At 49.8% G+C, this 24227-nt stretch overlaps 1 protein-coding gene across 1 annotated transcript in view; it reads right to left on the reverse strand.

The window, feature by feature from the left end:
- Nucleotides 1–24227, reverse strand: part of LOC111146130 (serine/threonine/tyrosine interacting like 1) — a 60177-nt gene that overhangs the window by 27288 nt on the left and 8662 nt on the right. Inside the window, exons 2-5 of the mRNA XM_022501535.1 lie at nucleotides 21470–21573; nucleotides 12165–12226; nucleotides 8969–9125; nucleotides 4191–4336 (exon numbers count right to left, since the gene is read on the reverse strand). Coding sequence (XP_022357243.1) covers nucleotides 4191–4336; nucleotides 8969–9125; nucleotides 12165–12226; nucleotides 21470–21572 — 468 coding nt within the window. The 5' untranslated portion in view covers nucleotide 21573. The remainder of the gene's footprint in view (nucleotides 1–4190; nucleotides 4337–8968; nucleotides 9126–12164; nucleotides 12227–21469; nucleotides 21574–24227) is intronic.

Genomic DNA, 24227 nt, shown 5'->3' on the forward strand with positions numbered 1-24227 from the left:
TGACGCTGAGCAAAACACAGGAATATGGCATCTTATTGCTTCATTTTATTTTGCTTCAAAGATGCTGCCATTTTGGGGCGCCTGGGTGGCTCAGTGGATTAAGCCTCTGCCTTCGCCTCAGGTCATGATTTCAGGGTCCTGGGATCGAGTCCCGCATCAGGCTCTCCGCTCAGCAGGGAGCCTGATTCCCTTTCTCTCTCTGCCTGCCTCTCTGCCTACTTGTGATCTATCTGTCAAATAAATAAATAAAATCTTTAAAAAAAAAAAAGGTATGTCCATTTTTTTGGACACAACGTTATTGCCCACTTAACAGACTGCAGTACAGTCTAAACATAACTTTTATTATACACAGCAAAAAGTTCATTTGCCTTGCTTTACTACAATATGGGCTTTATTGTAGTGGTCTGGAACCAAAGCCACAATATTCTCAAGGCATGCCCATAAGTCACACGGAGAAAGCTACTGCAGGATCTCACTTATATGCGGAATCTGAAAAGGCCAAATTCACAGAAACAGAGAGCAGAACGGTGGTTGGCAGGGGCTCAGGAGTGGGGGAAATGGGAGATGTTGGTCAAAAGGGCACGGACTTCCAGACGTAAGAGGCACAAGTTCTGGCGAGCTGGTCACAGCATGGGGACTTCAGTTAACAATACCGTATTACATACTTGAAAGTTGCTGGGAGAGGAGATCTTAAACGTTCTCACCATCACATACACAAAATGGCAATTGGGTGAGATGATGGATGGGTTACTCAACCCTATTGGGTTGATCCTTTCACAATATACACATGTTATCAAGTCAACACGTCATACACCTGAAACTTACATGTGTTCTGTGTCAATTTTATCTCAAGAAAATTGAAGGGAAAATTTTACAGAATCTGATTGTTCCAAGAATGTCAACCAAGTCGTTAAAAAAATTGTCATCAAATAGTAATTTATAATTTGTAATATATATATTTATAAATGTAATTGATAAACTAGTTGGAAAACAGCCAGTAAAACATGGCAGGCTAACGCTATTCCCAAAGGGTACCTCCAGGGAACTGCTGAAAACCTTCCTAGTGGTTTCTCGGGCAGACTTTTTGTAGCCCAGATGTTTATACCAGCACAGTGGCTACAGGTTTATTATTGACATGGGTTGTAAATTATTTGTGATATTTAGTACAATAAAAGCTAGGCAGAACCTCAAGAAAACACACAAAACCCCCACTCACGTTGTATACATTGTTGTTTCCAATACGATCTGTTTAGAAATCCTTTTTGAAGGTGTGAGTGTTTCATGGGAAATGCTGACCTTGGTATTTTCAAAGGTCAAACCTAGTTCTAAAATTCCTCTGGCTCCGAGTGGGACTCAGACAGAAGTACTGCAGGCCTCCTGCCCTTAGCCCACACCCCTCCCAGTGAGCTTACTGCAAGCCTACATCCTTCCCAAGCTGTCAGCCTCCAAAAGCCTTTCTGGAAGAACAGAGAGCAAGCCAAGCCAATGCTTAAGTGTGCAAAAGGGGCGCAGGACCCTTCTACCGGCAGGCAGGCCCGCTCCGTACGACCCAAAGCTTCCCCAGGGCTCGGGCTGACTGCGCCCAGGACGCTCAGCTTGCTGGAGCCAAAGGACACCCCCCAGCTTCATCCAGAAAATTTCCCTGAACACCTGACACAGACCTATCAACTCTTCCTGCTGCTTCCAAACCCACTTCCTTTCCTGCGGCTGTGGGGCAGGGGAAAAACAGGCCGGGCTGGTGAGAGCAAGCGTGTGTTAATTCTAGGTGCCATGCCTTGGATACCCACATCCATGAGGATGTCCAAACTGAGCCTGCTGCCCTCCCCCACACTGACTCCACCTCCCGTGTCCCCGACCTGTCACCCACACCAAGAACCCGGGCACTGATCCCAGGCTCCTTCCTCCCCGACGTCCCACCCTCACTCCCCCACCCCAGTGTCTAATCAGTGCCACTGCCCAAGTGTTTCCTGAATCTGTCCTCTACTCACCATCATGGCCTTCCACCTTCCCCAGACCGACCCAGCAGCCCCTATGGGTCTGCTTTCCATACCATGATCACCGCGGAACTTTGCCAAGTGCAGCCTGACAGCACCAGTCCCCCCCCCCCAAACCCCAGGGCTCACCACCCTCTCTCTGGTGTGGGCTTCCCGTTGTAGTCCCAACACTTCTTGCTCCAAGCGAAATCTCATTTAAGGGAGGCCACATGTAAAGCAGAGGAAATGAGAAGTCGCTCTGTCTAAAGGCCACATTCAGCACTGCCACCCGACCTCCTAGAAGGAGTTCCTTGGGGAGCAGCAGGGATACCCCTGTTTTCCACCATCTCAGAACATGCAGGAGGGGACTGGGGCTTTCATCCTTGCCCCTGAACAACTCACAAAGGTTCCGAAGCAGGGAGAGACTAACACGAGGTGCCTACGCTCTACGGTAGGCCACAGACCCCTAGGGCAGAACCCCTGCTAACTGCCACCACCAGCCACCACGCACCACGCTTCCCAGTCCACACAAGGCGGGGCAAGGGTAAGTCACAGGTGCAGACACACGTCACCATGGACAAAAACATACGGTTAATTACGTGCAGTTCCTTCCATGTCGACGGACTTACTTACAGGTTACTGAGCCTTACTGAAGCTTCCTTTCCAAAGGAAGGAAGGGAGTTACCAGCAGGATGAGGTTTTTAGAGAAATGCTTATTTTGCACATGGAAAAGCCAGTAAGGGCAGCTCCTCTAGGCGTGAGCAGGGCCTGGCAGGACAGAGGCTGACGTACACCGGCAGAGCTAGAAATCATTGTGTGAAGGAAAGCAGATGGGGGCGGGGGTGGGGGGGGTCATGGACTGCCCAAGTGAAACAAGGAATTGGGGCGGGGGGGCTCGTGGCAGGAAGTCCCAGCTGGCTTTCTCTGAAAGATCCTTAGTAGCAAAAGGGGCCCCTGAGGTGGGCCCCAAGGAAACCAGCAGCTCAGGCCACGAGCAACATGCAGAAGGCACAGCCCTAACACTGATGGACAGCCCCTCCCTCAAGACAGGCCCCACCCTGGACCGCGCCAAAGTCACGGCCCGGCCCAGAGCAGGGAAGAGAGGAGAGGTCCCCGCAGCTAACCCACACCCCTGGCCACTCCCACCCCCCCCAAACTGAAGACTGCCCAGCTCTGGGGGGATGGGAGGAGGGAAGACAGCGACACTGGAGCGCTAACATAGCCTGGCTTGTATCGGCCCGATGGCTTTTCCTTTCTTTTAGGAAATTATTTCGAAAACACGCCAAAGTAGAGAGAACAGTGTAATAAACCCCTGGTCAATTGCCTGGTTGCAAACATCATCTGCTAACGGCCTGTTTAGTTTTAACTCTATCCTCACCATTCCCCAACACACCCGGATTACCATGAAGGAAATGCCATGAAGGAAATGTTGTTTAACCCCGTAAATGTTTCATTCTGTATCTCTGAAAGATCCAGTTAACACACACATTTCCCCGATCACTTTATGGTCAGATTGGCAGTGGCCAGAACTTCCAGAATCTGCCCAAGATGCGGCTAAGGGCTAAGAGCCAAAGGTAATTACTAGAAAGAATGAAGCCCCCGCGTGTCTACATCCCACTGCATTCAGACTCTTCAGTAAGCACCCACCACCCTGCGTGATGCCCTCCAGGGACCAGCCCCCACCTGTAGGTCATGGCCACCCGGGCCTGCCTCAGCCACCCTCCACCCTCCTCTCTTCCTGGTAGGCTCCTCCTCCTCCTTTGGGGCTGGCTCCAGGAGGGGCCTCACCTCTGCGTTCCAGACACCTGGGGTGCCCCTCGTCGCTCCCTCTAGCCAAGAACTCCTCACCTTTTTTGTGCTAACCCATCTGTTTTGTGTCCTCTGAGCTTTGGGTCCAGACAGCTGAGAATGGAGAGGCGCCCCTGCCTGTCTTTGACGACAACGGCCCGCCCTCCAAAGCTCCCCCAGGACCCCTGCCCTCCGGGCGGGCCTCACCTCTTTACCCTCGTGCGAGAGGAGAAACTCACCCTCATGGCCTGGACCTCCTGGATGCCCCAGGTCTACTTCCCAACCAGTCTCCTCCATCCCTTCCATCACTGCCATGTTGCGCACCTCCTCTTCCCCTACCCTGCTCCCCACCCCTCGGTCCCGGGGAGGGGGTGGGGGTAGAGACCATGCGTCCATCCAAGCCGGCCTGGGCTCGGCACCCCGCCTCACCTGCGGCACCCAGATGATTTTCTGCGTCCGGAAGAAGTGGTACATGGCCGAGAAGCGCTCGTAGCCTCCTCTCAGGATGCACACGGGGTGGCGGGTGAGGGCGGCCAGCGCTCTGCCACACTCCACGGCTGCTCCGGGCACCAGTTCTAAGAACAGAGACCAAAGAGGTGAATGGCCCCCGCGTGCTCACCGTTTGCCTAAAGCTCTGGTCGACGGCCACTCGATTTGGAAACGCGGCGGTCTAGGACCCCGAAGCAGCTCTAAAGGGAGGGGAGTGTTAGCAGCTCAAATTTAAAAGGCCACCTGCTACCAAGTAAGCTGATCCTTCCCCTCTGTAAACACTGAGACGACATAGATCTCTGCGTTATCTCGAGGAGAAAGGATTTAACAGAAGGGACAGGTCTCTATACGCATCATATCGTGTACCGTGTATACGATACACGAAGTGGGGAGATAATGGTTTTCAGCATATCCACAGAGCTGTGCAACCATCACCCCTAAAAGAAATCCATACGGATTAGAAGGTTTTACTCTTTCTTCAAACACCCAGCTGGAGGCAACCACTAACCCAGTTTCTCTCTGGGGACTCGTCTGTTGTGGACGTCTCATACAGATGGAGTCCTACAGTGTCTGGTTTTGTGTCTGGCTTCTTTTGCCTAGCAGAGGGGTCTCCCAAGTTCCTCGCTGTCAGTACTGCGTTCCCTCTCAGGGCTGAGTACTCCTCCTTCCACTCTGCGTTTATCCGCCCGTCCGTCGCGGTGCACGGGGTCATGTCCGCTTCCCGCTGCTGTGGACGGTGCTGGGGTGGACGCCTGTATGCACGTGTCTTCCCCTCCCTTGGGTCTGTACCTCGGAGCAGAACTGAGCCACACCATAACTCTGTGTTTAACTTTTTGACAGAAACACCAAACTGGCCCCTAGCACCCGATCTGACAGCTCTGACCCGTGGAGCATGGGTGTTTCAGTTTCTCGACAGCCTCATCAACCCGTGAGTATCCATCTTTGTGCTCACGGCCATTCTCGCGGGAGTGATGGGACAGTGCACTGTGCCTTTGACATTGATTTAATCTTTTTTTAAAGATTTTATTTATTTGACAGAGATCAAAAGTAGGCAGAGAGGCAGGCAGACAGAAGAGGAAGCAGGCTCCCTGCTGTGATGCGGGTCTTGATCCCAGGACCCTGAGATCATGACCTGAGCTGAAGGCAGAGGCTTTAACCCACTGAGTCACCCAGGCGCCCCAACATTGATTTAATCTTAAATGCCTTCACTGCTCTGCAGAATCACTGGGACACTGTATGCAAATTAGATAGCTCTCAGCAAGTTTGCATAATTAAGGCCAAGCTAAGAGACTCCCCACCCCCCAACCCCAGGCCAGGACCTAAGCCCTAAAGACGAATGCATGCCTGGAATGCCTCGCTGGAGACCCTGGGGAGCCAGCTGAAAGGAGAAAGGGAAGGGCACGGACTCTGACTTCTGCACCGAACCTTTGTCCAGAGAAATCCAGTTCGATCAGGGGCCGCTGAGGACAATGGGGGCCTGAGATCCGTCTCGGGGACTGGATCTGGAGGATCCAGAACCTTGGAGTCCCGCAGCCAGGCCAGAAGAGGCACTGTAGCTGGCGAGACAGGAGCCAGACCCTATCCTAGAATGCCCGGCTTTGAAGCCAGAGTCCCTGGGTGTCTCAACACCATCCCGCTCTTGAGCAACAGACTGAATAATGGCAGAGGGGTCAGAGGGTTCAGGAGAGCGGAGTCCCAGGAACACTGCTGCTGCCTTTAAACCAGACAGCTGTTCCCCCCAATGTCACAGGGCCTGCGGGGGGCTCATTCACTGGGGTGCCACAGAGGTCAGTGCTGGAGAAAGGCCAGTTTCCAGGGGAATGATTAGAGAGACTCCAGAGGAAAGCCATGAGGACAGTCCGGGGCCCAGGCTACCCAGCCACAGATATGACGGGGTTATTAACATTAAATTTATTTTTAATCCCATTAATCTTGAGTTCTCCAATGACACAAAGCTTCTTACTTTGAATTGGGGCACCCACTGCTCCAGGAGGACAGGGAACCCCATTCAGGCCAAGGGGCTCTCTACTCAGCAGTGAGTTTTAAGTTCAATTACTTTTGGTCCTTTGCCAGGCAACTGGCTTGAAAGTCAGGCTTTGCTCAGAGAGGAAGAAAAGAAACATGCCCACATTCCCTAAGCGTCCCCCCACAGTCCTGGTGAAGGCCCAACCCACATGTGGTCTATAATCCATATGTGGCAAGGAAGAAAGGCTGGTTTAATATAAGGGAAAGGTCTCGCTTCCAAGAAAGGGGCCACCCTTTGCCTGGTAAAAGGAACAGAGCCAGATCCCTGGTTCTAGGAGCTAATGAAGGCTCCGCCCTCAACCAGACTCCCCTGGAAGGTGGGGAGGTGAATGGTTACCAGTGGAAAGGGGCTGGAGGGAGAAACCTCAAATGGTCTTTTACCCCAGAAACTCTGTGTTCACCTGGAAGATGTTTTCTTTTTCTTAATTTTATTTATTTGACAGAGAGATCACAAGTAGGCAGAGAGGCAGGCAGAGAGAAGAGGAAGCAGGCTCCCTGCTGAGCAGGGAGCCCCATGCAGGGCTCGATCTCAGGACCCTGAGTTCATGAAGGCAGAGGCTTAACCCACTGAGCCACCCAGGCGCCCTGGAAGATGCCATTTTAAAGGAGGAAAGTGCCTTGAGTGGACAAGGTGAGTATGTGTGTGTGTGTGTGTGTGTGTACACGCACGTGCGCAGTTTGGGGTTTTGCTGTGTTGTTTCACTGATGTGGTTTCCTACTGGGTGAAATGGGGCCTCCATGAGGTCATCTATAGAACACAGAGGGGCTTCTCTTCATTGACCACGGTTTCCTATGGTTTTAGGGTCCAGCCTATAATCCTAGGATTGCAGACTGGAACCTAACCGGATAAGCCTGGGGAAGACAGCACGAAATCCTGGCAAAGGAACCCCTGGGAAAGACAGGTTAGATTAAAGATGGAAGCCTAGCGCCACCCAGTGACCGCTGCCATGAACACCTGGGCCATGGCAACGGCGAGGGGTTGTCAGCCCCAAACCCGGGGCTGGGTGGACCGTGCCCGGGGCCTCAAAAAACAGAAGATTAGAGCCGACCACACTTGGGCTCAGGACTGGAGTGACTCTGCATTGCTCTCCAGGCTTCGGGAGACCAGAGCCAACCTGCCCGGGGTTCAAATCCGGCCCCACTGCTTACTAGGTGTGGTGGTTCCAAAAACAGTCCACAGATTCTTCCAAACACAAGGAAGAATATTTGAAAGACTACAAAGGGAGGTTGAGTTTGACTCCCCACCCCTTGAGGGAAGGCTGGACTCCGTGACTTCCTTCTAACGAACAAAATGGGGCAGGAGGGACCAGAAGTCTCAGGACTCAGTCGCAAGAGGCGTGTGGCTGTCCCTGGCTCTCCCGCTCTTCTAGATGGCCTGCTCCGGGGGAAACCAGCTGCCGTGTCACAAGGCCATACAAGCGGTCCTACAGAGAGATCCAGGTGGCAGACCGAGGCCTCCCGGCCATACCCATGAGAGTGGGGCACACCTTGCGCACAGATCATCCCAGCCCAGTCAGACCTTCAGAGGACAGTGACCTTGGCCACCATCTCAACTGTGATCTCAGGAGGCACGCTGTACCAGAACCTGGTACTGTTAATTCATTAAGGTTTGCTGTATTAAGCTACTGAGTTTGGGGGTAATTCATTACATGGCAATAAACAGCTAACACATCCTTGAGCGAGTTACTGCATGTGCCTTTCTGGGCCTCAATCTCCCCATCTATAAAATGGGGGTGTTACCTATTAGAGACCATTCTCCATGGCCTCTCAGGTTTCTAAGTGTCCTGTGAGCAAAGGTACTGGCTTTTCAAAAGTATCTATATATCAAAGAGCCTGGGAAGCTAGACCATTTCTCCCTCTAGAGCCAGGGGCGGGCAGGTTTTCTGCCCATTATAAAAAATTCAGGCCCCGGGAGCACCTGGGTTGCTCACTTGGCTAAGCATCTGACTTGGGCTCAGGTCATGATCTCAGGGTCTTGAGATGGAGCCCCGCATCTGGCTCCCTGCTTGGCAAGAACTCTGCACCTCCTCTTGCTGGTTCTCACACTCTCTCTCAAATAAAACCTTTAAAGAAAAAAAGATTTTGGGGCACCTGGATGGCTCAGTGGGTTAAAACCTCTGCCTTCAGCTTGGGTCATGATCCCAGGTTCCTGGGATCGAGCCCCACATCAGGCTCTCTGCTCAGCAGAAAGCCTGCTTCCTCCTCTCTCTCTCTCTCTCTCTCTGCCTGCCTCTGCCTACTTGTGATCTCTGTCTGTCAAATAAATAAAATCTTTTAAAAAAGAAAAGATTTCAGTCCCCTGAGCTCAGAGCTCTCCTGTAATACAACCCACTATGTGGGTAGGTTTTCCTTGGCCCTCTTCCTGTCACCCTGTAAGAATGGGGGTTTGGGCACCAGGTCAGGGAAAGAACATTCCAGCTACCTCCACTGCTCTGAGTAATAAACTCCATCGACTGACCCAGGAGCCTCACGTCTTCTGGCAGCTCGTGAGACTGTGGCAGGCTCACCTGTCATCTTGCAAGGAAGGAAACCCCCCAGGCCCTCCCCATCCTTGGCATAACCCATTTCTCGGGGGTGTGTTCTGCAGACCCCAGGAGCTGACCCAGGGAGAGCCTTCGGTGTGGTTCCCGGCGCGCCTCGAAAGGGCTAGACCACAGCCAGCTGCTGTTCCGACCACGCGCGTAAAAACCTACTTCGTCTACTCTTGTCAGAGAGCAGCTCCTCCTCCTCTTCCTCCTTGTTCTCCCTTCTAAAGATGATCTCCAGCGTGCTGGTGTTGTTGTCATACACCACACAGTGTCTCACGCACTCCAGATCCACAGACTCCGGGATGAGATACTCATTCGCCCTCTAAAGGAACCGGAGGAGAGGTCTGTTGGCGGGTGGGTTCAGCGGGGCACATGCTCCCCGCACTCCGGCCCTGCGTGCATCTGGAAGAAGGACTGCGCCCTCCCCCCCCCCCCCCCCCCACCCCCCCCCGCCCTGGAAGCATCGAAGAGGGACTGGAGAGTGCGCTGGACGTCGAGCACCTTCCACGCCCATGTGGCTATGAATAGGTCAGAGGGAGGAAAGGGCAAGCAGGAACCAGGACTTCGTGAGCAGCCGGGAGCGGCTGAGTTGCCAGGAAGGTGGGCCGCGGGGGCAGGAACAATGCCCAGGACCCCAAAGGGTGTCCCAGAGCTCAAGGAGGCCTGGCTGGAAGGCAGCTAGGAGGTTAGTCTTCACACATTTGTGTGCTTCCCGAAGGCCCCCTCTACTCAGGGGCGCTGGGCCTGCCGCTGTCCCTTGCACCCTTGTGTGGCTGACAAAGACAGCCCCGCAGAGGACCCGCAGGTGGGGTAGGGTGAGCTTCTATTGATTCTACCACAAGGCAATCAAGCAAGGCCCATGGAAGGACAGACCAGAAGGTTCTCTGCGACGGAGAGGGCAGGAGTCCTATTTGTCTGGAGGAAGGAGAGAGCAGGTGCGGCCAGAGTGTGCACGGAGGTTCCTGGGTGCAGAGCAGAACATGCGCAAAGGGGAAGGGAGTGGAGGGGGGAGCAGGTGGGAGGGCAGGACGGATGTGGCTGGACATTCGCTTGTTCGCTCAATAAGTGTAGGCTGAAGGTCTACACTTACTCTGTGTGGGGTTCTGGAATACAGAGGTTCAAGGCGGCCCAGGAGACACCCAAGTTGGCCCAGAGGACTCAGAAAGGCCATGGCAGGGCGGGAGGGATTGGAGCTGGGGCTGCAAGGGGAAATCCGCTGGATGGACGAGGGTGGGGAGAACGTTCCAGGCGGAACAGCTTCCAGCCGTTCACCTTAGTCAACGAACGTGCGGAGCACATCCCAGATGCCAAAGGCCAGATAGAGCCTCCGGGACAGAGACGAGCAAGGCACGGCATCCCACATCCCTGTGCTCCCAGCGAAAGGCCTGGAGGTCTGAGAGAGCAGCGTGCTTGGGGGCTGCACATACTCTAGGTCCTAGACCGTTGGTGGGGGCGCCTGGATGGCTCAGCCGGTTAAGCATCTGCCTCTGGCTCAGGTCATGATCCTGGAGTCTCCTGCTACTGCGCTCTCTCTCTTTCTCTCTTTTTCAAATATATACTTAAAAAAATAAATAAGTGCATATCAACTGTAGGGTATATTTCAATTTCAGAAATGTTCAAATATGGGGTGATGTGTGCATTTAGAAACAAGGAAATGCAGCGGGGCAATGCTACTGAGGTGTGGGAGAGCGCGGAAGTATGCTTGCCAGACAGAGGCACTCCCCCCTAGCTGGGGCTGCCGGCAGGGAAGTTGGGGAGGGGGAGCCAAGAGGTGTCAGCCCAACTGAGCCCCAGAGAAGGTCTCTTCCAGAGTCAGGAGTGCTGCCAGAATCAAGGGGATCTGCAGATCTGGGAGTGGAACCCGAAACCAAGAGCCACACAGGACAAAGGGGTGGGCTCTGCACAGGCTGCGGAAAGTAGAGAAAGTTCTGAAATGCGGATTAAGGGCTAAAGGTTGAAGCCAGACAGTTGAACCCCCCCCCCACACCCCAGCAGGTAATGATGGGTGCAGGGAGCCCTGGGTGGGAAGAGGGGTGTCTTAGGCGGCAAGCTAATCCTGCAGTCAAAGGCTCTACCACTGAGCTATACCCCCCCCCCCCAGCAGCCAGTGAGCTGACCCTGGAAAAATGCCTGAGCCAGGGTCCAGGCTCCCCCATCAAGCTGCCCGGGGCAAAGGGCCAGAGAGTCATCCCAGCACAGCCGGCGGTGGGAAGTGCAGGGGTCAGTGTCGCCGGACTAAACTTGAGAAGCAAAACTGACAGGACAGCTGATTGTGGCTGGACAGCTGAAGCTGGAAGCCTGAGCGAGGTCTCTGAGCAGGCAGGTGCACGGACAGATCTGAAGGAGACCAAGGACGAACCGGTGACTTTCTTCAGGCAGCGCCAGGAGATAAAGGAAGCTGAACCAGGGACAAAGAGGAGAAACCAGGGAAGACAGATGGACCTTGGGAGGAGGAGGCAGAGAATGCGGTCAGGACAGAGGACGGAGATGGATCCTAAGCCGAGGCTGCCAGGCTTGGTGATGCCCGGAGAGAGAAGAAACCCCGTGGGGGTAGAGAAAGGGGGCTCACTCCAGGAGCGGGGGGTGGGGGGGGCACAGTGACTGCGTGCAGGGCTCAGTCTTTCTAAAAAAGTGGAATCAGGGTCTCCTGGGCAGCTCAGACGGTTAAGCATTTGCCTAGGGCTCAAGTCATGATCCCAGAGTCCTGGGATCTCCTGGTGGGGCTCCCTGCTCAGCAGGGAGTCTTCTGCTCCCTTTCCCTCTGCCCCACCCCTGCTTGTGCAACCTTGCGCATTCTTCCGTGCTCTCTCTCTCAAGTAAATATTTTTTTTTAAAGGTGGAATGGGGGAGGGGCAGGGAAGTGGGGAAGGGAAGAGAAGTGGCTTCCATCTTTGGATTATAATTTTTTAAAGTTTATTTATATAAATAATCTCTCTGCCCAGTGTGGGGCTCCAACCTGCCCCAGATCAAGAGTTGCTTGCCCTTCGGTCTGAGCCAATCTGGGTTATACTAATTACCTCGATGCTTTCTTACTGTCTGTTCCGTAAGTAGGACAGAAAACAATGAGCCAGGGGCATCTTACATTCTGTTGTAGCCCCCAAGGTCTGGAACAGTGCTGGCCCATCAAGGAATTAAATCAACATCTGCTCAGGGAAGCTGCTGGCCGTGATGGGGGTGGTGGGGACACCTGAGGGAGCATGGGAGGGGCGTGGGAGACCAGCATCCCACCCAGGGGTGGTCCTACCTCTGCTGCCCACAGTGTCCCCCACCATGCTGCCTCCCAGATCTGGGATAAAATCCCCCATTGCCCCCCCCCCATCAGATAGCCAGCCTGCCCCACATTCCGGCTCTGCCACTCTACCTTCTTCACTCGACGGGCTGTGATCACGTGGCTTTCGTCATACTCCCGTTTGGAACGCACGTCTAGAAAGGAGAGGTATTTAAGAGCCGTATTTGCAAAGGAGCGTATGACCAAACTACTTGGAATACTTGCGCCATCCCCGACAGACATTTATTTGGCAGTTAGGGGACAGTAATTGTCCATTTCGAACTCAAGGCACGTGACTCCATAGTTGAAACATGCAACTCCTGTTTCTGCTCAGGTTGTGACATCAGGGTTGTGAGAGAAGCTTGCGTCAAGCTCCACGCTCAGCAGGAACTCTGCTTTGGATTCTTTCTTTCCCTCTCCCTTTGCCCCTCCTCACCGCCCCCCAGCCCCCACCGCACGTGCATGCTCTCTCTCAAATAAATCTTCAAAAAATAAGAAAAAATAAAACTCGAGGCATGTCGTTCCACTCTTCTAGGCTACCCACAGGACGACCCGCAGGACGCCTCTGCCCCGTCATATCCATGCCTACACATCCACTTAAGGGTAGTGAAATTTTGTATCTTTGATTTAAGGGAAGTTTTCTCTGAGGTCCAGAAAAGTGGGGAGGGGAGAAATCAAAGCCAGAGTGAGCTCATGCCCCCCGGAATTTTAGATCTAAATTCAGACTCTAAAACCTAAGAACTGAGGTCCTAATGTCCCTGCTAGGGCAGAAGGTAGGACTGATGTCCTCAAAGTTTGGGAGGGATGTGGAACAGGGACAGAGCCTCATCCATAAATCCTAAAAAGGGAGGGTATCCAAAACATTGTTTTGTTTTGTTTTTTTAAGATTTTTAATTTCCACACCCAGCGTGAGGCTTGACCTCACAACCCTGAGATAAAGAGTCACATGCTCCACTGACTGAGCCCGCCAGGGGCCCCGAAACATCATTCTTAAATTCAACAAGAGAAAAAACAACCTGATTTTAAAATGGGCAAGGGGTGCCTGGGTGGCTTAGTTGGTTGGGTGTCTGCCTTTGGCTCAGGTCATGATCCTGGAGTCCCAGGATCGAGTCCCACCTCAGGCTCCCCACTCAGCGGGGAGTCTGCTTCTCCCTCTGCCCTTCACCCTACTCTCCCTGGCACTCTCTCTCTCTCTCTCAAATAAATAAAAATGGGCAAAAGATTTGAACAGACACAGCACACTACAGAAGATACACAGGTGGCAAATAAGCCTCAGAAAATACACTATCCTCAAAGAAATGCAAATTTAAACAACAAATAAAGAGACCCCTACACGCCTCTTGAATGTCAAAAATCCAAAACGCGGTCACCACCAAATGCTGGTGAGGATGTGGAGCAACAGGAATTCTCATTCACTGCTAGTGGGAACGTAGAACGGTAGTCACTATGGAAGACCGGTGGGCAGTTTCTTTTTTTATAAGATTTTATTTATTTATTTGACAGACAGAGATCACAAGTAGGCAGAGAGGCAGGCAGAGAGAGACGAGGAAGCAGGCTCCCTGCTGAGCAGAGAGCCCGATGAGGGGCTTGATCCCAGGACCCTGAGATCATGACCTGGGCTGAAGGCAGAGGCTTTAACCCACTGAGCCACCCAGGCGCCCTGATTGGGCAGTTTCTAACAAAACTCAACAAACTCTTATCAGCAATTAAGGCCCTTGGTTGAAAATCTATGACCACAATTGTTTAGAGCAGCTTTTTTCGTGATGGTCAAATGTTCAAAGCAAGGAAGAGGTCCTTAAATAACTGAATGGAGAAACTGTGGTACATTCAGACAATGGGATAGTACTGACCGCGCACACGCGCACGCGCACGCACAGAGCGATCAAGCCAGGAAAAGCCATGGAGGAGAGTAAATGCAGAGTAAGTGAAAGAAGTCAGTTTCAGGCCACCTGCTGCACGGTGCCAACTATAAGACATTCCTGAAAACACAAAGCCGTACAGACAGGGAAAAGATTGGCGGTTGCCAGGGCTTAGTGGGGGATGTGAGGGAGGGAGTTATACGCCGAGCACTCAGGATCTTTAGGACAGTGAAACCATTCTGTAGGATCCGGTCATGATGAACACACGTCACCATCGATGTGTTAAAACCCAGAGAATGCGTGACACTAACCTGACTGGAAACTCGGGGCTTCGTGTGATAACGAGGGCCCAGTGTAGTTTCCTCCACTGTAACAAACAGCACTCTGGCAGGGGCTGAGGATAGAGAGGCTGTGCTGACGTGGGTGGACAGAGGTACTTAGGAAATCTCTGTACTTTCTGCTCAATTTTGCTGTGAACCTAAAACTGCTCCCCCAAATGTTCTATTTCTTAAAAAAAAAAATGTAGGGGCGCCTGGGTGGCTCAGTTGATTAGGCAACTGCCTTCAGCTCAGGTCATGATTCTGGAGTCCCGGGATCGAGGCCCACATCGGGCTCCCTGCTCAGCAGGGAGTCTGCTTCTCCCACTGACCTCTCTCCTCTCATGCTCTCTCTCATGCTCTCTCTCTCTCTCTCTCTCAAATAAATAAAATCTTTTTTAAAAAATGCAAAAAAGCACTAACCAAGAAAGAAAATATGGGCAGACCTAATCCTAATAAAATTAAGAACGTCTACCTTTTCTCATCAAAATACTACATTAAGAAGGTGAGAGGGCAGGGGTGCCTGGGTGGGGGTGGGGGGCGCTCAGTCAGTCAAGCATCAGGATCTCAAGGCTGTGGGATCAAGTCCCGGAATCCCTGCTGAGTGGGGAGTCTGCTGATTCCTCTCCCTCTGCTCCTACCCCCTGTTCATGCTCTCTCTCTCTCTCTGTCTCTCTCTCAAATAAATAAAATCTTTGGGGTGCCTGGGTGGCTCAGTCAGTTAAGCATCTGCCTTCTGCTCGGGTCATGATCCCAGGGTCCTGGGATAGTGCCCTGCCTCGGGTTCCCTTGCTCAGCAGGGAGCCTGCTTCTCCTTCTCCCTCTGCCACTCCCCCTGCTTGTGCTCTCTGGCTCTCCATCTGTCAAAAAAGTAAATAAAATCTTTTAAAAATAAAATCTTAAAAAAAAAAAAAAGGTGGCAAGGCAAGCCACAGAGTGAGAAAAAAGATCTGCAATAAAGTAACAAAAGACTTGTATCCAGAGTTTTTCAGTGGCTGAAAAAAAAAAAAAAAAAAAAAAAAAAAAAAAAACAGTAACAAACACTTCAGACATTTAACGATACCTTTAAGACATCTTCAGACACAGCTTAAGGCCACAGCCCGGCGCTGGCCCAGCTCCCCTGACAGTGCTGGTCTGAAAAAATCTCAAGGCTACGGAAAGAACTTTCTCTTTGTCCCAGCCAACACCCGAAGATAGGGCCCCTGCCTCCCAGTCTCCCGGGAAAGGTAGGAGCTTAACTTTAATAAATGCCACTTAGCCAACCCAGATGGGTCTCAAAGGAACCACATCTCCTCCCCTTCTAATTGTTCACTCCCCCAGTCCCCTGAGCCCCACTCCCTCCCCCCTCCCACTCCTTCACTCCCCCTTAACTAAGCCAGTCACCTCTGCACAAACCCAAGCAGCCTTGGTTCACGGTGGACTCTTTCCTATTGAAACAGTCCGTTCCTGATTAAAATCTGTCCTTCCCTCTATTTTTTATTTAAAATCAATCAACATAGAATGTATTATTAGTTTCAGAGATGGAGTTTAGGGATTCATCAGTTGCACAGAACACTCAGTGCTCAATCCATTACAACACTCAGTGCTCAATCCATTACGTGCGCTCCTTAATGCCCATCCCCCAGTTACCCCATTCCCACCCCCCACCCCCACCCCGCTTCTCTCCCCGCCAGCAGCCCTCAGTTTGTTTCTTAGAGTTAAGAGTCTCTTGGTTTGTCTCCCTTTCTGATTTCATCTTCTTTTTCCCCTCCCTTCCCCTATGTTCATCTGTTTGGCTTCTTAAATTCCACGAGTGAAATCACAGATTTATCTTTTTCTGACTGCCTTATTTCGCTTAGCTTAATGCCCTCTAGTTCCATCCACATCGTTGTCAATGGCAAGCTTCCATTCTTTTGGATGGCTGAGTCATGGGCCACTATATATGCATACGCACTCACGTACACATGTGCACACACACCTACACGCACACGACTTTATCCACTCATCTGTTGATGGACATCTGGGCTCTTTCCATACTTTGGCTATTGTGGACGTTGCTGCTGTAAACACTGGGGTGCATGCGCCCCTTCAAATCACTATGTTTGTATCCTTCGTGTAAATACCTGGTAGTGTTTTTACCACTTTAACCACAGCCTGCCTTTGTTTACCCTTGATGTAGCAACGAAAATGAACCAACCACTTGTAGCTACATACAACAGTAGGCGTGAATTTTAACAATATAACCATGAGCAAAAGAAGTCAGATACATGGTCTGGATGGTTTAAAAAACAAGCAAAACTGATCAGAGTATACCATAAGCTCATTCCATCCATTCATTTAAATGTGAAAATCAGAAATCACGGTAAGCCAAATCTAACAGTGTTCGCCAAATACACGATGATCAAAATACATCATGATCTACATAACACACTATGTCATACTAGGAAAGCACACAGAGGTATTAAAAGGAGAAAAACTGTATGTTCCTTTCCACAGATGCTGTTAAAATCAGAAACGGAGGAGACCAGCCTTGCAAATTCCCTGAGTGGGCCAAACCAGGTCATGCAAACAAAGCTTAATTCAGTTTATTTTACAAGGCTAACTTGACCTGAATTGTTGCTTGTGTCTCTGGAAAGAAAAAGGAAGCTTTGAACTGTTTCTCAAGGTCAGGAAGAGGGAACCACTGAAAATTTTAATATTGCGACAAATCCCTGAAAAATAAATCCTCACGGCTTTCTCACTATGAAGCTCGATCACAAACATACCCCTAAGCCTCATCCCACAGTCTGGTCTGAATGGTCCCTGTTTGTAAACTGTCTTTTTGGTGTGTATGCAATTATTATTATTATTATTTTTTTTTTTTTTACTAACTACTACTTTAATGATTCATTGGTTTTGCTTTCACTGTTTTGAACCTCCTTTGGCACATTGAAAATTTCAATTCACAATGCAAACAAAAATGTCCTTAGTAAGTTAGGTATATACAAGAACTTCCTTAACCTGATGGGGAAAACTACTTAGTGGCTACACCAAATATCACAGTGATTGGTAAAGGGAGAAACAAGACAAAACTCACAGTCACTGTGTCTCTGTAACACCACACTGGGGAGCACAGGGCACAGCAGTGCAGTGAGAAAAGGAAAGAACTGTAAGAACCGGAAATAACTGCATCATTATATGCAGATAAATGGGATTGTCTATACAGAAAATCCAACAAAGGGCGCCTGGATGGCTCAGTGGGTGAAGCCTCTGCCTTCGGCTCAGGTCATGATCTCAGGGTCCTGGGATCGAGCCCCACATCAGGCTCTCTGCTCCGCAGGGAGCATGCTTCCTCCTCTCTTCTCTACCTGCCTCTCTGCCTAAACGTGATCTCTATCAAATAAATAAATAAAAATCTTAAAAAAAAAAAAAAAAAAAAAAAAAAGAGAGAGAGATAAGGCATTTCAGTTGAACAAAAATTCTCCCAACTATTCAACCCAGGCATTAATTTCCTGAGTTTTGGCCAATATGTATTTGTATATATTAACTGTCAAAAAAACAGTAATTTTGAAATTTTTTTGACTTTTTTTTTTTAAGTGGCTAAAGATGTCACACGTTGTTCTAACTTCTGCTAAGTTTTTTCTAGAAATAACATTTATGTTGAACAGTAATATTCTAGACCTATATATGAATATTTATATAGGTCTCTTTGGAAGGATGCTTTTCAGCTTGTTTGCAAAAAGACAGACCTCTGACAGCGTGCTAATGGGTCGACAAAGAAATGAAGCAAATCAAAAGGGCAGTTCTCTTCGCTACAGTAGTTTCTTTTGTAGAATATTAGTGTGTAAAAGTCTGTGAGCAAATGAAACACGTAGGTTCAATACATTGATGTGGATTTTCCCGTCTTCTAAGCCCAAATCTGTATGGTGTGGAGAGAACTTAAAAAAATAAAATCTTTACAAAATCGTGCTTTCTCTGGGATGTTCACAAACTAGTAGGTGTCCTGGTTGGCCCAGGATAGTTTTCAACTGGTGAGGCCTTGAATGAATGGTATTTAATCCCCCAACTAACTCACCCTATGGGGGCGCTTGCATGAAAAAGGGTACGGACTCCCAAACTTTTTATAGCCTCTCTAGCCAGTCACAGGAGAGTATGAAAGCATGCATAGGATTTTTGGCAATTCTCACCAATAACCATTACACATTCCAGCAAATATGGGGAATCTTGAACCACTCTGATCTCCTGGGTTCTATTCCAAAATAATCATTCGTTTCTTTTACTGGATGATCTCTTTGAGGCAGGTTTCAGATTTTGGCAGCACAATATGAAAGATCTGGAAAAACACTGATGAAAAAATCTGACTGGGGTGCCCGGGTGGCTCCGTCGGTGAAGCAGCTGCCTTCAGCTCGGGTCATGATCCCAGGGTCCTGGGATCGAGCCCCACGTCGGGGTCCCTGCTCAGCGGGGAGACTGCTACTTGCCTTGCTTGTGCACGTGTGGGCTCTCTCACTCTCCCCTCTCTTTGCCAAATAAATAAATAAAATCTCTTTTAAAAAATCTGAGAGTGGAATTTTAACAAACTGTCCCATGACAGCCTCTTTCTACAGGTGAGACCTCAAGTGAATTGTTACTATTCTGGTGTTGCTATGGGGGCAGATACACACACACACGCGCGCGCGCGCGCGCACACACACACACACACACACACACACTCTCTCTCTCTCTCTCTCTCTCTCTCTCTCTTTTAATGGTATAAAAGTACTGCAGTGTGTGAAAATATCTTACTGGAGATTGAGTGGGACCTAAAACCTGTCTTCCAAAAAGGTTTTGATTATCAGGCCTACATTAGGTTCTGAAACTAAAGCTATGTATTTGTACTTATTAAAAATTAAGTCAGTGAGGGGCACCTGGGTGGCTCTGTCGATGAGCATCCGACTCCTGTTTCAGCTCAGGCCGTGAGATCAAGCCCCGCATGGGGCTCCACACTGGGCATAGAGCCTGCTTGAGATTCTCTCTCCCTCTCCCTCTGGATACCCACATGCAAATGAATGAAGTTGGACCTTTATCTAACCCCACATACACGAATCAACTCAACATGGATCAAAGACCTAAATGTAAGACCTAAAAGTATAAACTTCAAAAAAACATAGGGCAAAATCTTCATGACACTGGGCTTGGCAATGATTTCCTGGATAGGACAAAGGCATGGACAACAGAAGAAAAAAGAGACAAACTGAACTTCAAGACAATTAAATCTCAATAAGGGATTAATACCCAGAACATGTAGGTAACTCCTAAAACTCTAGAGATAAACAAAACCAAAACCTGATTCAAAAGTGGGCAAGGGACTTGGGATATTTCTCCAAAAATACACAAATGGTCAAGAAGTTCATGAAAAGATGCTCAACATTACTAATCATCAGGGAAATGAAAATCAAAATTATAATGAGATACTACCTCCCTCCTATTAGAATAATTACTGTCGCCCCCAAACCAGAAAACAACAAGCGTTGACAATGACGTGGAAAAATGGGAAATGTGTGAATCCTTAGGCCCACGTAACTATGGAAAAACAGTAGGGCAGCTCCTCAGACTTTATAAACAGAATTACCATAGGACCCCGTGATTCCGTTTCTGGTTTATGTACCCAAAATAAATAACTAAAAGCCAAGGTCTCAGAAGTATTTGTACACCCACGATCGTAGCATTATCATCCACAACAGCTAAGATGTGGAAACAACCCCATTGTTTGCTGATAAATAAACGGACAGGAAAAATGTGGTATATCCATACAATGGAATATTACTCAGCCTTAAAGAGGAAGACAGCAAAATGCTACAATAGGACGAACCTCAAGGACATCATGATGTTAAGCGAAATAAGCCAAAAGACAAATACTGTATGATACCACCTACATGCCCTACAGCCATCAAAATCATAGAGACAGAAGGGAGAGTGGGAATCTCCAGGGGATTAAGGGATGGAGGAAGGACAGTTAGTATTTAATGGGTACAGAGCTCATTTCCGAGTTTACAAGAGAAGAGTTACAGAGAGGGAAAGTGGTGCCCATAAGGTGGTAAAACATGGACATGTTTAACACCTCTGAATTGTACATTTAAAAGTTGGTACATTTGGGGCACCTGGGTGGCTCAGTGGGTTGGGCTTCTGCCTTCAGCTCAGGCCATGATCTCAGGGTCCTGGGATCAAGCCCCGCATCGGGCTCTCTGCTCAGCAGGGAACCTGCTTCCCCCGCTCTCTCTGCCTGCCTCTCTGCCTGCTTGTGATCTCTTTCAAATAAATAAATAAAAACATTTTTTTAAAAAGTTGGTACGTTTTATGTGTATTTTATCACAATTTTTTTAATTGGGGGGAGCAAACATTACAACACAAGTTCACACCAATCAGACTGCAAAAATTCTAAAGGCTGACAAAACCAGATAGGGGTAGGTATGTCTCCTACATGGATGACGGGAATGCAGACGGATACAATCTTTTGGGAAGGCAACTGGACAACGGAACGAAGCGGAATTTGCAACTTGCAATTCCATTTCTAGGGAGGTATCCGGAAGAAACTCCTGCATGTAAATAAGAGGTCAAGGTTCTCCCGGGCAGTGCCGCACTGTTCTGAACAGAAACACAAATGCCAGCAGCACGCCACAACTGATTAGGAATGGCTACTGCCCCAACTCACAGTTAAAACAGATCTTCCCATGTAGATTTGGGGGGAACCTCAAAAACTTCAAGAAATAGCAAATTGCAGAGAAATTGTACATGATGGTACAATGTGTGTAAATGTTTAAGCCTCACATTTTGGGATGCCTGCATATATAGAAAAAAATGTAATAAATACAGAAGAGGTCATCTTTGGGGGAGGAGAAGCAATGGGATTGGGATGGGGGCACAAAAGAGGGGTACATATCTATGCGTAACGTTTATTATGTTACATCTGAGCAATGGGTACATGGGCATTTATTTGCCTTACTATGTAGGTGTTAGATGTTTGAAATGTTTCACTCAGTAAGAACACATGTCTTCCAAGAACTTCTACATTTCATCTGAGTTCATTCCAAGTCAAGTGACAATTAGTGGTAGCATTTTAAGCTATCTCCAAGAAGCCCAAGAGTTTTCTAAAATCATTTATTCCCCGAGTCTCTTAAGTTTGTTGCTTTACCTAAAATAGTATTTGAAGGGCACTGAACACAACATAGTTTGTGTGTGTGTGTGTGTGTGTGTGTGTGTGTGTGTGTGTGTTTAAGGCACTTACCCAATAAGCAGAGATAGTTGGGTTCAGTCAGTCGGGATAGTTTTGTGACCTGATTCAGGATGTTGTAAAGCTCTGTTGGTTCACACAACACCAGACCAGCCATCCTATTGGGAAGAACCAATAACATACAACTTTAGTAACGCTTTCTATTTTTTTTTAATATTTTATTTATTTTACAGAGAGAGAGAGATCACAAGTAGGCAGAGAGGCAGGCAGAGGGGTGGGGGGAAGCAGGCTCCCCACTGAGCAGGGAGCCCGATGTGGGGCTCGATCCCAGGACCCCGAGATCACGACCTGAGCCGAAGGCAGAGGCTTAACCCACTGAGCCACCCAGGAGCCCCTAGCTTTCTATTTGAAATGAATGGCCAAAGATACTAGATTAAACTCCTTTACACGCCTTCAGACAAAGATGGACGTAATCACGCGGGGGATCAGGCAAGCTTCAAAAATCTGTAGTAAAAGGTGTGCTGAGCGGAATAACGTGTTGAATGCAACATGTAGACGCCAGCCAGAGAAATACCAAATGGGCTATAACACAGTCAGCGATTCATTTCCTCTTTCAGCAAATAGTGACTGAGCACCTACTGTGTGCCAGGTCCCGGAAATAACTGGTCAACTAGACCCAGCCTCGTGACGTTTACAGCCCAGCATGGAATACAGACGCCGCACCAAAAAACCACATTATACGTGGGAACAGGGCTACTGAAGAAGCAGCCATTGCCGGATGCGCTACCAGGAGGGCATCATCTAGTTGAGGCTGTTAGCAGTCACCTCCCAGACAGCCCTGTCTAGCTGAGCCTCCTGCATCAGGAGACCATGCCAAGACTCAGCCGGGTAGAGAAGGGAGAGACGGTGAAGAAAGTGAGAACACTCAGTACTTGGGAGAGTCTACAGGAGGCTGGTGCGGTGACGACCACAGGGAGAGAGTGATGAGCAAAGACCCTGGGGCACGGCCTTGTAGGCTTAGGATAAGGATGGTGGCAGTCAAGTTTGGGTGGAAATACCACTGTTTGTATTGATAGAACTGCCCAGCCAGCCCGGGCTCTAGCTCCTGACCGCAGGGCTGCCCTTACTTGCAATCCTGGTTCCTGAGTACATCCGGCCTCTGGTACCCCAAGACATGGAGTTGGAAGGGCTGGGGCCACGCAGCCACTTCCTACAAGGAGGCTACCTGTTAGCACAGTGGGGAGCTACAGAGAGCTGCCTAGTGGGGCTGTGGTGGGGGGCGGGCATGTGGGAGAGAAGGTGAGTCGAGGGTTAATCTTGCTCAAAACAGTTAGGGTTACTGGTATCATGCTCCTGGGAAAGGTCAACCCCTCAGCATGGGCTCCGGGATCCTTCTCAGGGACTCAGACTTCGGTTCTCAGCCTCGCCTCCAACATGGTCCATTTCAGCCTCCACATGGATCATTCCTATCAGCGGGCAAACCTCCTCTGTACCCGTCTCCGTTCTCCTGTACAGAGACACTGCTCACTGCCTTCAATGCCTCCCCTCCAAACCCTCCTAGCGGCGCCACTTACTGTGGGCTGCCTGACTGTGGGGAGTAATTAGCCTCTCTGTGCCTCGGTTTCTACCTCTGTAAAATGGGCGGAATAGTAATATTGCCTGTTCTGTAAGGCCACGATAATAGAACCTCCCTGATGGGTGTGGATTAATGAAAGCACACACGAGACATTCTGATCAGGGAAGAAATGCAGCCTTCTCCGCCAGAGCTTCTAACCCATCAGGCCACAGGAACCACTCTTGTCAAGGTCATCAACATGTCTGTCTTGCCTAAGCCATTTGTTGCTTCTCTCTGGGCTTGAAGGATGGAGTCCATCCACATTATGCCCAGTTGAGCTCCCCTCCTTTCCAACACTCTCCACCTCCAGGACACTCCACTCAGTGCTCCGTGAGGCAAGCTCTACCTCCTCACATTAGGCAGGTCCTGGGGCTGTCCTCTCTCTCCTTCTCCGTCTACACTCGCTCTAGGACAGGGCTCTCCACCTCAGCACCACTGGCATTTGGGGCCAGGTAATTCTGTGCTGTGGGGGGTACAGCAGGATTCCTAGCAGCACCCCTGACCTCCAACCAGTAACCAATTTCCCCCAACCCAGGTGTAACCACCAAAGATGTTTCCAGATGTCACCAGATGTCCCCTGGCAGGAGGGGGCACCCACTGTCTCCACCCACCACTGGAGAACCACCGTCCTAAGATCTAGAGTCTAAGGGACCTGAATCCCATTTGTTTTTTTGTGTTTTTTTTTAAAGATTTATTTTATTTATTTATTTCACAGACAGAGATCACAAGTCGGCGAGAGGCAGGCAGAGAGAGAGGAGGAAGCAGGCTCCCCACGGAGCAGAGAGCCCGATGCGGGGCTCGATCCCAGGACCCTGGGATCATGACCTGAGCTGAAGGCAGCGGCTTAATCCACTGAGCCACCCAGGTGCCCCTCTGAATCCCATTTGTATACCGGTGAGTCCCAAATCATAGCCCCTACTTGATGTCTCCACCGATCTGGACCCCACCTGGGTGCCTCATGGGCATCTCAAATGCAACACAGTCAAAACAGAACTTTCCATTCACACGTGCCCCCGCCTCCAACACCTGTTTCCCTTTTCTCAGCCTCGGAGGACAGCACCATTATCTACCCAGTTGCTCAAGTCCACACCCCGAATTCCTCTTTTCCTTGCCCCCTCACGCCCAATTGGTTAGCTTCAGTACTTAAATATATTCCAAACCCACCCACTTCGCTGCAGCTCCAGGGCTAACATCCTC

This window comes from Enhydra lutris, unplaced genomic scaffold (assembly GCF_002288905.1).
Source record: "Enhydra lutris kenyoni isolate GAN:26980312 unplaced genomic scaffold, ASM228890v2 scaffoldscaffold13, whole genome shotgun sequence".
Taxonomy (NCBI): Eukaryota; Metazoa; Chordata; class Mammalia; order Carnivora; family Mustelidae; genus Enhydra; species Enhydra lutris.